The sequence below is a fragment of the Anser anser genome (assembly GCF_964211835.1).
Source record: "Anser anser genome assembly, chromosome: 4".
NCBI classification, from domain to species: Eukaryota; Metazoa; Chordata; class Aves; order Anseriformes; family Anatidae; genus Anser; species Anser anser.
Window position 1 is genome coordinate 44,917,791 of NC_139724.1, and position 13,863 is coordinate 44,931,653.

A 13,863-nucleotide genomic window follows, 5' to 3' on the forward strand; every position below is an offset into this window, starting at 1 on the left:
GAACAGTTCACTGATGAACAGTGAACACGGGAAAAACAAAAAGATAGAGGACTCAGAATAGCATTCTGATGGGGAAAAATGAAGAAAAGCTGTGTAGTCAAAAAAGAAGGCTATGCTACTTTGAGCTGGATTCTGAAACATTTGATATAACAGGGTAAAACGGGTACAGTCAAGTTTCCTCCTACAGCTATAGCTTTTTGTGAGGAGTTTGGAGGCTGCATCACATGAAGTCACGGAAATTTGGCTGCGAGGTCACAGATATGCATGAAGACTGAGGTTTCTGCCAAGGTAGATATCAGATAAGAGCTTAAACCTAATGTCACAGCGGTGGTGGAAGACCTACAAGCATAAAAAAAGTACAAACAAAGACTCGAATTTGCATATTAAACTGTTAGCTTAAGCTTTTGAAAAGTAACCACAAGTGTTGCTTATAGGGAAGCAGCACAAAGGTACATTTTTTTTCCTTGCTGTTGATTCAAGCCTGTTCCTCATGGGCTGTTTTCTCTAACCCTTCTGTTTCAGAACGACTATCGCAAGCTGTCTATGCAATGCAAGGATTTCGTGGTTGGTGTTCTCGATCTCTGCCGAGACTCGGAAGAAGTGGAGGCCATTCTGAATGGGGATTTGAATTCAGAGCCAGTTGAAACGCAGCGACACAGAGCGTCACTGAGCCGTGTGAAACTGGCCATCAAGTATGAAGTCAAAAAGGTGAGTGCTTTCAGACAACATAATAGGAACACCATGTCATCTCACTGTCCCACAGGTGTTATGAACTGATGCTCTGTTGCATTAGAGGCAGCCATAGTGTGTGTAATCAAGATTCTCACAAGGCAGAAGCTGGCAGAAGGGGGCTACAATGAAGGAGTTTTGTTTAATCTATATTGCACAGCTAAGAATTGGCAGGAGATTTTAATGACATAAATCAGCTGTGTTAGCAGGGTTATGCACAGTTGATCAGATTCTTCTAGTGATTTAAAAAAAAAAGCAGAGACAGATTTTCACTTAGTGAAAGTAAAGATATATCTTCCTGCCAGTCTGTGATAATATCTACTCAAAAGAGAAGGCTGTTCTTATAAACGAGTTGGTTTCAACCAAAGAAAAGACCAGGAATGTTCATTATTGCTTCTTGTTACCTTTGCTTTCTGACTTAAATAGGGCAGGTAAATTCTGGAAAGTAGATTTCTGAAAGTCTGACAGCTTTCTACTCGTGTTCTGTGAGCACATATGTATTTTTGGAAAGAAAGGACTTCCTTTTACTACTTTGAAAATGGAAAAGAGAACGTTTAAGTTGCCGTTAAATATATTTTTCTTCCATTTAGTCTAAAATATGACAGTAAATCAAAGAGCTCATAAACAACTGTGTGGATTTCAAGAAGTGGTATTACGGTGAGAAATCTTGAATGATTTACTTTGTGTATTCCTTTAAAAAAATTTAAAAATCAGTCCTGAAAATTAGGGAATATGTTTGTGGTTAATTCATCAGTTACTTTCGGTTTGTCATTTATGCACTGGTATTTGTCAGCATTTTTAAGGAATGTGAGTTCATTAAAATTTTATGAATGAATGTTACGTAAAGGACAATGGAGCTCAGTCTCACACATTTGATGTGATGCATATCCATTTGTTGTAACAGTCTTTGATATGTACCCGTGTCGTTCTCTTCAAGATCCCACAGCACTAGCACAGAAAATAGTTAATATAGTGTCCTACTGTGAGAAGACTCAAGAAATACAGTGATAGCTATGTATATTATTTACAGCTACCTATTTACATAGTTACTATAGTTTCCATTCTTAACAGCCATTATACTTTCATCATCTCTGCAAGAAGTCTTGTGTCTTTCAGAATAAAAACACTGTATTATGTGGCCACCTGTTGAGCCAATCTGCCATATAAAATGAATTGTAAGCAACCTGCTAGATCAGGTGGGAAATGGTGGTGTTTATCATGTCCCCAAAATATGGAAACAAATTGTAGACGGATTCCAAACAATAAATCCTTGTTTCTGGTACAGAATTGTTCTACAGCTGATAAATGCACATTAATTGCCAAAATCCAAAGCAACATATATAAAGTATTAAATTAATTAAAAGACTGGAACAGGGAAAAATAAAAGCACATAAGCATATAAGTTATCATGTCTAAATAATGTATGGATTCTTTGTTTTGTATTTCAGTGTGTACCAAACCTTTTCTGAGATTCACGTCTCTGCTTTCTTGCTGAAGACCGTGGTTCTCTTCTGAGAGTTTGTTGTTGCTGATTAAATTCATTGCTGAGCAAAGGGCCACCCAGGTCTGTTAAGAATAGTGAAGATCTACATAGTGCAAAAAAGACAGTTCCATGTAGCAAACTTGTTCTCGTCTCCTGCAAGAGATTAGTTATTTGTAGATGAACTCAGGGTTTTGGCTCCAGTTCCTGACAAATACAGTTCCGACTCTACAAGACTAATGATCGTGGTGGGAGGACATAAACAGATGGTGCAGGGCTGTTACCATATTCATACACGTGCTGTTCTGTCTAAGTGGCCATAGCAGAGGGCATGGCAAAGATCAAGCCAGGACATTTCTCTGCTGTGGTGGTCCTTTGATGCTGGGATTGGCTCCCTTACAGCTGTGGCAGATCATTGCAATGCTCTGACTTCAGAACAGATTCAGATGTGGGAACTCCACAAGGGGTACTTTGAACCCTGGAACTATAGGAAGCAGGCAAGGATGTGGCTTATGTTTCTTAGGTTGCAGTATTTCTAGCTATGCTTCTGGGTCAGGAGCACTAAGTTCAGTTCACCATTGCAAGACAGGTAATGCAGCCAAATGGAGCTGCAGTTCATGGAACGGTTAATGAGCAGAGTGTCCTTTGCGGAGGGAGGAGAGACGGGGAACAGCGTATGACAAGTGAGCAAACGCTCTCAAATGTTCACTGCTGGGAAATGCAGATTTTAATTCTGTTAGTAATGAAATTCTTGCACTTAATACCCTAGGCACTGCACTAATTGAAGCCCATCCTGGAAACAGGTTGTGATTTTTGGTGTTAAGGTTCAGGTTGGAACTGCAACCCCGACAGCGAACATCTAAGGGAATCAGAAGCCAAGAAAATTGGTTACAAGTACCGTGCTCTGTGCTGAATTGTTGCTGCAGTATTACTTTTAGTATTGTATCTTAACTCTGTAGACTGCCAACACAATTTCAGAGAACTTGCTGACATAGGGCCACATTCTGCAATTTTTAATCAGAATGATATTTCCAAGTGAAACCAATAAGGTTTGAGTAAAATTACAATGTTTAATTTTCAGACACTGAAGTTTCTCGTTGATAGGAATGAAAATTGGGAAATCTCTGTGTTATGTGCTTGTGTATCAGAGTATGTGAGGATCTGCTCCTGCTAGGTCCCAACTCAGTCATTAGGATGTTAGGAATAAATAACATTCTAATCACCCTTAGTCATACAGAAAAAAAAATATTTACATACTGATCATTCGGTTCATGGTCATAAAACAGAATGCGCCTAAAATGTTACAGTCAGTTACACACAGATAAAATTAAAGCAAATAAATTAAATTTGGGAATTCCTTAGTGACCAGATACAGGCCTCATGCGTCTTTATTGTACACTGGGGTTTGGATTGGGTCGTAACATATTAGACAAATGTAATTAAGTAAAATCAGCATATGTAATGAAAAATAAGAGACTGCATGGAAAGTAGGATGAGAGAAGAGATGCAGAAGGAAGAAGGTTGCAGGATCATATGGCTGGTAGTTAAAAGGTGACGTGAACTACTGTGCTGTGAGGAGATGAAGCAGGGGGGCAGGTGGATATGCAGGGGAAAAAAAACAGAAGAGGTTGCAATTGCTTTCAAAATAAATAAAAATCAAATACTTTAACTGAGACAGAAGGATGAATTGCTGAGCTATTATGGATGGGACAAGTGACATGAGTTGCTATGAGGAATGGGAAGTGGTGTGTATTCTTGCAATTACCAACAGTTAAATACATTGCTAAGATGTTTAAAGAACCCTTAGACTTATTTCCAAAGAAGAACTCGCTGTAACCATTGGCATCTTAGTCGCTAACTTCTCCCTTTTCTGGGGAAAATTATAAGCCAGGCAGATCTCCTCTCGGCGTCAGATGAGAATGTTGATAGACCATGAGAAATAAACTAGCACACAGCTCTGGATAGATGTAAGAGGGCCCTCAGGCTGATTCATAGCCTTCGGCAAGCTCCCTTAAACCTCCTTTTCTGCTTTTTCCGATTTCCTCTGGCAACAGGAGGAATAACGTGGGTGTTTCTTTTCTCTCCTCTTCTCTACAGTTTTAAGTCTGCTTTTTAAACGTGTCTTTGTAATTTGAAATTATTATTTATTTTTCTGTCTTTGCCCACAGTTAATCTGCTGAGGTATTTGTCCTTTGATGGCCTGAGTTGAAAAGGAAACGTATGCTCCCAAAGAGGAGACAAGAGTATGTCAGAATGTGTGCTTTACACAAACAGACAAAAAAGTCTCCTTTTTTCCTCCGGCCAGGTTAGAAGCTTCTATGGTACATAAGCTTCAAAGGTGACAGCCTATTAAAGAGAATAAAAATACAATTTGAGTTGACATCAGTTTCTGAAGGACTTTTAAAATCTCTTTTTTTGTTTGTTTTTTGTTGGCCATGCAATTATAGGAACAAACTGTGTTTATGTGTGATCTAACTGGCTACCGAATCATGCACCAAAATACTTAGGGACTTCTGTTTTAAAGAAAAGTAGATTAAAATATGAAAATTACTTCCCTGTTTCAAGTACATGCAACAGCTTCAATTTTTTCCTCCTGAGAGATTTAAGGTTCTCTGTTCTCATTGCCAATGAGTTAATTTTATTTTTTGAAGAAGTCTGCCCTACTGTACGCACTTATTAATGAGTTTTGGAATATGAATGGAGTTTTGCAGAAAAGACCTGGCAAACAAGTGTATATAGTACATTATGATCTCAACAGAGTACAAAGCCTAATAAAATTGATATACAACATTTACAGTATTTTTTAACTATAAGTAACTCGTGTCAAATCTCACTGTTAATCCAACACGGAGTTATCAGATTTATTTTCAAATCCTTTTTGTGATACCAACTAGCATTCTTCAGTCCAATTTACTAGTAATTGGTGATACCAACTAGCATTCTTCAGTCTAATTTACTAGTAACTGTCAACCAGTTTGACAAGTAGTTACCTGATTTCTTCAAAGGGCTGTGATAACTAGGCTTTTTACCCTTATGCTTAACCAGTGTCCCACATGCTCTTCTAATGTGGCAGTCTCACGGGACATGGCATAATTACAGTAATACTGATAACGATGAGTGTGGTAGTACTTCAGAAATGGACTTTACCAGAAATGTAAATATAATAGGAGTGCAGGCACTCATAGCGCTATTTCCTCCAACTCCTTCCGCTTCTTCTGCACGCTCTTGGTTGTATGATGTGGGAGTGACTGTATGGTCTTTTCTTTGCAAGTATCCCATTGCTTAATCCTAATGAATTACAACAGTTCTTTAAAAACGGGGCAACACATGTTCATCCTTCAACTTAACCAAGAGTGTTCTCAGTAAAATTAAGCTTTAAGCATATCAAAACAAGTGCAGTAGGTGGCCACAGCTTTTTTTTTTATCATTCCATAATTGCTTCGATAAATATATCCATGCTGAAGTCTTCCTGACGCTGCATGGGAGAAAGTTGGAAGTTGCCTGTTTTTTTGTTTGTTTGTTTTGTTTTGTTTGTTTGTTTTGTTTTTGTGAGTACTGGATCCGTAATATTTGCCATTTTAATATCTAAACGTCTCAGTCAGTGCTTGCTTTCAATTTTTGGACACTTAGGGAGGAATCTGTGGAAACTAGAGACTAATGAAACTTGTTTAGTGAAACAATATAAAAGGCTCAGGAAAGCAAGTTTGTTTTGTAATAACTGTCTTGAGAAGAAGCTGAACATTAATCTCAGGTGCATTTTTCTGCTTATCTGATTGTCTTTTCTTGAGTAGACCCTGATAAATTCACTTGAATGCCCAATTTCTTTGTCTTAATGGTCTTAATGTTTATCTGGCTTATTTGTGTGGTTGTGTGGGTTTTTTTCTTCTTTTGTTTGTTTGTTTTTTGGGTGTGTGTGTGTTTTGTTTTTTTTTTTTTGTCTTAAAGCACATGGTTACAAAAGTGCTTGATGATGTCTTGGCCTTGCTTGGTTGAAGTCAGTTGAAATTTTATCATTGAAATCAGTGGACATCAGAGTCAGGTCAAAACAGAGTAAGCATATATTTGACAGTTGTCTTTCACGTGTCCATGTTTGAGTACAAGTGGTAGCTGTGCATGCTTAGACTACTGCAATCAGAACATTTTGTTTAAATGCTTAAATATTCTCTCAAATTTAAGTGTGCAGATTTGAAAATATCAACCTTTGGTCTTTATATCAGAAACTATATTTATTCAAATATTTGTACAAATGTACTCTTGTGGTTTCCCCAATTCTGTTTGATGCTTGCTATAGATTGTATATACTCAGGATCCTCTAGAGTATTAAAGTAGTATAAAGGAACAGTTACTTTTCAAAAATGTGCAATTTGAGTATTTTGTATTTTTTAGCTGAGGTAGTATCAAAGGTATGAACTTAAAATAGAGAATATACTAAACTATGCAATCTATTGCAAAATGCAATCTATTAGCATACTTAGAGCATCATTAAAACCACAGGAGCGTCTTTTCATCTGACTCACAAAATGGAATTTCCTTGAGTCACTGAATAATAACTGTTATTTTCCACAACAGACCAAAATGTCTTGGTAGGACCTGGCTTCTTACTCTATTTCTAATCCCAGGTGCATCCAAGTAGAAGCGGTACCTAGCACCATTGATGCTAGTAAGAGAAGAAACCCTTACATTATCCATCTCTGTGCCTTTGTTGAGGTTTAAAATTCTGTGCTATAGTTTCGCTTCATTTATTTCTTGCCTTAGTAAGTTTTAGACTTAAAATGTATAGATGGTTAAGGAGATATTTGGAGCCTTTGTAGAAGAACCAAATCACGGGGCAGTGATGTTTGAGGAAGTGGATGTGCAGAAAGGGAGAGGCTCAAGGTGAATTCTGGGTCCCTCAGAATGTCTGAGCTCCACTCAGACTCTGCATGTACCTTGGATCAGCTGGATTTGCTGAGAAATTGTTGGAAGTTAGCACTAAGGCTCAACTCTGACTCGATCCAGTTGGGTATGCAAAGTTGTTCTAATGATGTGTAAAAGATTTCCGTTGTGATTGCTGTCCACGTGTGTGACTCTGTCCTCAAAATGCTTCTTTTAATGAGCTCAGCAGTTTCTTTTTTATTTGTTAACCATTATTTTAAAGGAAAGAAAAAGAGGCGTGGTTCTTAAGGTCTGAATTAACATCAGATATTTAAGGTTTACTGATCCTGTACATAGCAGTCATATAACTCATACTATAAAATTTAATGTGTCTTGGTTTTCTGTCTTTTTTCTGCAGTTTGTGGCCCATCCAAACTGTCAGCAACAACTACTGACTATCTGGTATGAAAATCTCTCAGGACTGCGGGAGCAGACCATAGCTATCAAGTGTCTGGTTGTGCTGGTTGTGGCGTTGGGCCTTCCTTTTCTAGCCATTGGTTATTGGATTGCGCCATGTAGCAGGGTACTGACTCTTATAAATTGTGTATCCTATACTATTCTGGGTGCTGTTTTTAAGTTTCTGGCTTTCAAAATTTAAAGATGTGCCTGTAATTCTGTTGTTTCCAATTTTTAACTGATTAATGATATTTTTAGTCTACAGCAAAGAAATGCATTTCACTCCTATGTTTTCCTTGCAATTCACTTCAAAAAGGAAGTTTGCTCGTCTCTTGCATATTTCAAGGGAACCTGGTGTTTTCTCTGGGTTAAATATTTGTTTACTTTTAAGATAAATGTGTATGAAATAGTATAATTGTTGTTCTGATTATTATCTGAAATGTTGTTTTCTGTGCTTATCTTTAGTGAAGATATTCCTCACAGCTCCATGTCATAGAAACATTAATACTTTATTTTTTGGTAGCGTCTAATGTGGAAAAGTAACATTTGTGCTTGAGCTTTAATTCTCAGTACCAGAAACACCTGACATTTTTCATAGTTCTCATGTCAAACAAATGCAGTGTACCTTCAGATGGGTTATTTGATATTGTAATTTCAAAATGCTTTCTAAAGGTCATCAGCAGGAAAGGAACCTGGGATTGTTTGCACAGGTAGTAAATGCTGTTTAGTGTGTGCTGGTCTGCTTAGTGCATAGTAGCTGACCCCAGTTTCTGAAAGCCATTCCTTGAAATAAGAATGCTACTTACAGTTCCCCACCTGCTGAACTCATTTTTTTTTTTTCTTCGTATACAATGCTGCTGATAATGCAGCACTCCACAGGGGATTTTATGATAGTGGGAGGGACATGCCAACTCAAACATGCAGTCGTGCCCGGAGGTCTCTGAAGAGCACTGCTAGGGGATCTCAGTTCCATCTCTGTGCCTGAGCTGATGCACGCGTTGCTGCCTGTGGTGCAGCCTCACTGGTACTTGCCTTCTTTGAGGGCAGGGCTGGGGGAATCCAAGCAGCATTGGCAACATTAGACCTTCACTGTCTAAATTAAGGACGCTGGCAGTATCGCCCTCAGAGGGATGGACTTGGCACTTTTGACCCTGGCTTGCAGGATGAGGCTAGTACAGATGGAATCACAGACTCTTCTTTTTTGTATAGCGAGTAACAGCAACAGGCCCATTGCTCTTCCCAGCATTGTCTTCTAGAGTCAGCTGTTCCTCTCCTGAGCTACAAAAGGGCTGCCTATGTTGTGTCTATTCTGTCCTAGCAGGTGCAGATGTTGAAATGAATTAGCTGAATTTATTTGGAAGTAATATCTCTGATACTTTCTTTCTTAGTCCACTGTGATGGAATTGTCATTAGTTTTAGTAGACATTTGCAGGTTATTTGTTTGGGACCTTCTGCTCTGAAAAAATGTTCAGTGGATGGAAAACAGTAGCCAGAGATGAGAAGATGAGTCTGATTTTTTTTTCCTAGAGTTAGGTTATAGTTACAGACAAGCTAATAATACTTCTTGTTGGTAGGGGAAGTGTTCTGCTACTTGGGGCTTTTATTTATTTGCCATAGGCTTGCTCCAGCCCCCCATTAGCATCTGTGGGCATTAGATCAAATTTTTTCTGTGAGTGCCAGTGTACACTTGTAACTCCTTGGAGTGTTTCCCCATAAATATTGCCATTTAGAGTTTATGGAATAACATAAACACACACTAACAGGGCAGTATAGTCCATGAGACTGCCTTTGAGAAGGTTTTGTCTGAAATGGTAAAGCACCACAGTTCAGGGCACTTGGAGGAGTATCCTTTTAAAACAAAGTTTCAGACTGTTCTGAGCACTGAGTGCCATAAATGCTTCTGAAATACTTGACAAAAGAGTTTGTTTCTTTGAAAAAAATATGACTGCTTTCATTCTGCCTTTGCAGCTTGGAAGAATTCTTCGAAGCCCGTTTATGAAATTTGTGGCACATGCAGCATCCTTCATTATTTTCCTAGGCCTGCTGGTGTTCAATGCTTCAGACAGATTTGAAGGCATAACAACGCTACCAAACGTCACCGTTACTGATTACCCTAAGCAGATCTTTAGGGTGAAGACTACTCAGTTCACCTGGACAGAAATGCTGATCATGGTGTGGGTACTTGGTAAGTATAATGGCCCTTCCATCTCTGTCACTGTTTGCCTGAAGGTAGAAATTCTAAAAGAAAGGAGAGAAGCCCAGGTCCCGACCCTTCGCTCTAGCTGCAGCACAGTTAAAATTAAGCCCTCAGGGCAGATAACAGTACATTGGAACTGGTGAAAGCATCTCTGTGCTGGCCCCTCTCATAGCAGGGGGTAAATACTTGTTTGTTGATTGGCAGTGACTTTGCTGCAGTTCAGTAATTCTGGCTTTTGTAACAGGAGCACAGGCTTGCTGAGGAGAACACCACAGAAATTTCACTTTGGTTTTCTTAAGTAGGATCAGCACGTGTACTGTGCTGCTCTGTGTGCAAGAAGGTGACCTCAGTGTTAATGAGCTGGTGCATCAGTGCTTGTGTGGCTTTGCTGCTTAGGTAGGGTTTGGAGAAATCACTGATTCTACCCGTGTCAAGGGGCTAATGAGTCAGTTCTCATTACTCAATATTTTTCACAAAAGCTAATCAGCTGTTGGTCTGATTGAGACTATGTACGGCAGAAAATGCCGTTTTCTAGCTTTTCATCAAAGTTAGGTGCTTTATGTAGGAAAACAGCTACTTGATAATGTAGCATTCTCAGCTTTCAGAGGCTGCAGAAGAGAAAGGGAATACTTCTTTGGCTGCTACAAGTTCCTCGCTCTGCCTTTTGAATCATCTGTATCTCCTGGCTTAAGCACTGCTAATGTCAAACTCTGTTAGGGTATGGAGATTAGTATACCTGGTATGCTGCCTGGTGGTAATCCTATTATATCCTGATGGAGAGCAGCCTCTTTGTGTGACAGAAGCCAAGGACTGAGATTTTGGTGGTCTTTAGGACTCAGTCACTGTGAGAAATTTCTTGGACACTCAAGAGACAACCAGCCCCAAGCCAATCCAGTCTGTGGCTGCTGTGCATGTGGTTGGGGTGACAGCAAAATTACAGTTTATATTGGAGAATCCATGGCTCAAGTCTGCAGCAGAGCAGTACTCCCTCCGAACTACACAGCCAGGGAATCAAGGAGAAAGTTTGTTGTCTTTTATTTTATTCTTGCTAACAAACCTTTTTGAAGTAAGAGAAAGTCTTGATTCACAACAATTATATCTCAAAGTCTTGATCAGGCTGTGACCTGGATTAATCCCACATGAACGAATTTCTGAGGAGGTGTTTGAGTAAAAAAGCTGAGTTACAGCCAAATTCCACTTTCTGTGCTGAAAAGCATCTTATTCTGTAAAGTAGAGAACCAGTATTGAAACTGTGCCATTTATATTTGGGCATCTCTGTAGCTGGGTTATTGTGCTTCTCTATGTTAAATAAATAAATAAATAAGTAAAAAATTCTTCTGATTCATGAGCATTTTATGAATGCAAATGGTAAGGAAATGGGAGGTTCTTTTTCCACATTTAACATTTTTCTTCTTTAGAAGCCTAGCATGTTGTCATGTTGTTGGGCTATAACACTTGCACTGTGAAGTTGTGGCTCTATACCATCCTGTATGGAGACAGCTGAGCTTTATCCTTGCATATTTATTTATGTTTTGCCATTTGATCAATCCTGTTGAAACCAAGACAGCCTTACTCAAGGCGTGTGACAACCCTGTGACACTGCAAGTAAGTGAATTTTTGTTCTGCTGGTGCCACGTGGTTTCATGGAATGGGAGAATGCAGGAAATTTAAATGGAAATGGTGTGGCCAACTTTGCTATGTTTTGTCATTTCTTGTTGCAGGTATGATGTGGTCAGAATGCAAAGAGCTGTGGCTGGAAGGACCCAGGGAATATATTTTGCAGTTATGGAATGTTTTGGATTTTGGGATGCTGTCCATTTTCATTGCAGCTTTCACGGCGAGGCTTCTAGCATTCCTGCAGGCCACAAAAGCACAACAATATGTGGACAACTACATTGTGGAGAGTGACCTCTCTGAAGTCACGCTTCCTCCAGAAATAGAGTATTTTACTTATGGTGAGTTTAAATTTTCTGCAACATGGATGTTAAAGTAGAAAAACTAGCATTTGAAGCCTTAAATTGAATTTTTGCTTGTGTTTGTGTTCATAGCATTGTATATGCTTACCTGGTAGGGGAGACACCATGATCAGGCCGGTGGTTTTCCCAGGGCGAGGCTCATCCCCTGCATTCCGGGTGTGCTGACCCCTGCGATTTCCCCAAATGTGGGAAACTCGACTGCATAATTTGGGGGGGGGGGGGGGGGGACGACTGCATTTGCGCTCTCCCCTGGCTTTTTTGGGGGTTGGACCTGATGATCTCTCGAGGTCCCTTCCAACCCCTACAATTTTGTGATTCTGTGACTACCTGTTTCTACCTCCCTATTTTTCATTCTATACTATTTAAACAACAGTTGTTATGATGCTAATTTGGCAAATGTTTACCAAATCAAACAATGTGCATAAGGACAAAAGTTCAAATGTAACTTCATTATTTAACTGCCTTTTGTTGTAACTATTTATACAGAGCTAAATTTGACTGTCTTAATTTTAAACATTTGCAAGCTTTATTTTATTCTCCACATAATGCACAGCAGATACAATGTTCATGTGATTTTTTTTTTTGCTTGGTTCAGTTGTTTCAATATTGTAATTCAATATTTCATGATAAAGGAAGGATGCGAGACCCAGTAATCTGTTCAAATAGAATGGAAGTAATAAACAGTTGGTTATTGCAGTGCAGAAATTAGAGATGTGATGAATTTCTATTTGCAGCAGCAGCAAAGGCTGTATTTGCTCCTGACGGCTCCTTCGATATATTACAATAGCAAATTTGGTTTTGTTGTTTACTTTAATTGCTATATAATCAATTTGAATTTGGATCTATGTAAATACACACTTAGAAACGTGGTATTTTGATATCAAACGCTTTCAGTCAGCAGTGTTGTGCGAAGATGGTACAGTAATTCATGCAATAAAAAATTTATGATTCTATATAAATATCTATATATATGATTCAATATAACTATTGTTTCTGTGTATATTGTGGGTAAAAATCATGATCCTACACCCTCTGCTATCTACTTTCAGTGGCAGTATTGTCTGTGACTTCAGAGAGGCCTTGGTTATATCCTAAATTTTTAACAATGGCAAAAGGTTGGTGTGGTTAATGAGTGAAATTGTTCATCAGCCAACACCGTTAACTTCTCATGAATAAAACCCCCAATATGAATAAATTTCTGGCCTTAGCATACTGCTTATTTACATAGCTAATAAAACAGTAATGCTAAGAAAAGCAACAAGGCATTGTTTATTCTTATTATAGTTTAGATTAAAGTGCAAAATGTAGAAGAAAATGTTGTGTTTTTTCAAGTATAATTTTTCTTCTAGTAAAAGGTAATTTCGTTTATTTTCATGCTGTGTTACTTACAGGAAATAGGAAGAGAGTAGCAGCTGCTAGACTCTTCCAATATTTGTCTTTACTAAATTCAGACATGTTTACGGCAAATCCTATCAAGATTTATTTACAGATTTTTAAGATTTACAGATATTTAAGATTTAAGATATACAGATATTTATTTACAGATATTTATTTATTTTGTATTTTATTTACATTGTGATAAAGGAGTAACACTTTGTATTTACCTCTGTATTTTGTATCTTCCAGCTAGAGATAAATGGCTCCCATCTGATCCTCAGATAATATCTGAAGGCCTTTATGCAATTGCTGTCGTTCTTAGCTTTTCTCGGATTGCATATATCCTGCCTGCAAATGAGAGTTTTGGGCCCTTGCAGATTTCACTTGGAAGGACTGTTAAAGACATCTTCAAATTTATGGTCCTTTTTATTATGGTATTTCTAGCATTTATGATTGGAATGTTCATACTGTATTCCTACTACCTTGGAGCTAAGCTAAACCCAGCCTTTACAACGTAAGTATGCAATAATGTTTAAATAAAAAGCAGCTATGAAATTTTGAGTTTACCACTAAGGTAACAAAGTCTGAGGTACTATATGCTCTCTCCTGCTGTTAAAATTAAACTGAAGACAACGGGAGTTTGTGAGAAATCAGGTATCTCAGAACCTTAGAAAGCAGAATACAAAAGACCAATTCTTTCCTACTTGAATAATGGAAACTGTCACTGCAGTCTAAAATAATTGTACTAGTGTATTGTGGTAATCATACAGGCTTGTAGACAACTGACTGCAACA

The 13,863-nt window shown here is 38.4% G+C and overlaps 1 protein-coding gene across 3 annotated transcripts in view; it reads left to right on the top strand.

Annotated features, from left to right (window-relative positions):
• Positions 1-13,863, top strand: part of TRPC3 (transient receptor potential cation channel subfamily C member 3) — a 42,510-nt gene that overhangs the window by 19,251 nt on the left and 9,396 nt on the right. For all 3 annotated transcript variants that reach the window (XM_083835114.1, XM_083835115.1, XM_083835116.1), the window contains 5 exons: positions 523-708; positions 7,482-7,646; positions 9,488-9,704; positions 11,438-11,671; positions 13,319-13,583. In XM_083835114.1, the coding sequence (XP_083691240.1) occupies positions 523-708; positions 7,482-7,646; positions 9,488-9,704; positions 11,438-11,671; positions 13,319-13,583 (1,067 nt within the window). The remainder of the gene's footprint in view (positions 1-522; positions 709-7,481; positions 7,647-9,487; positions 9,705-11,437; positions 11,672-13,318; positions 13,584-13,863) is intronic.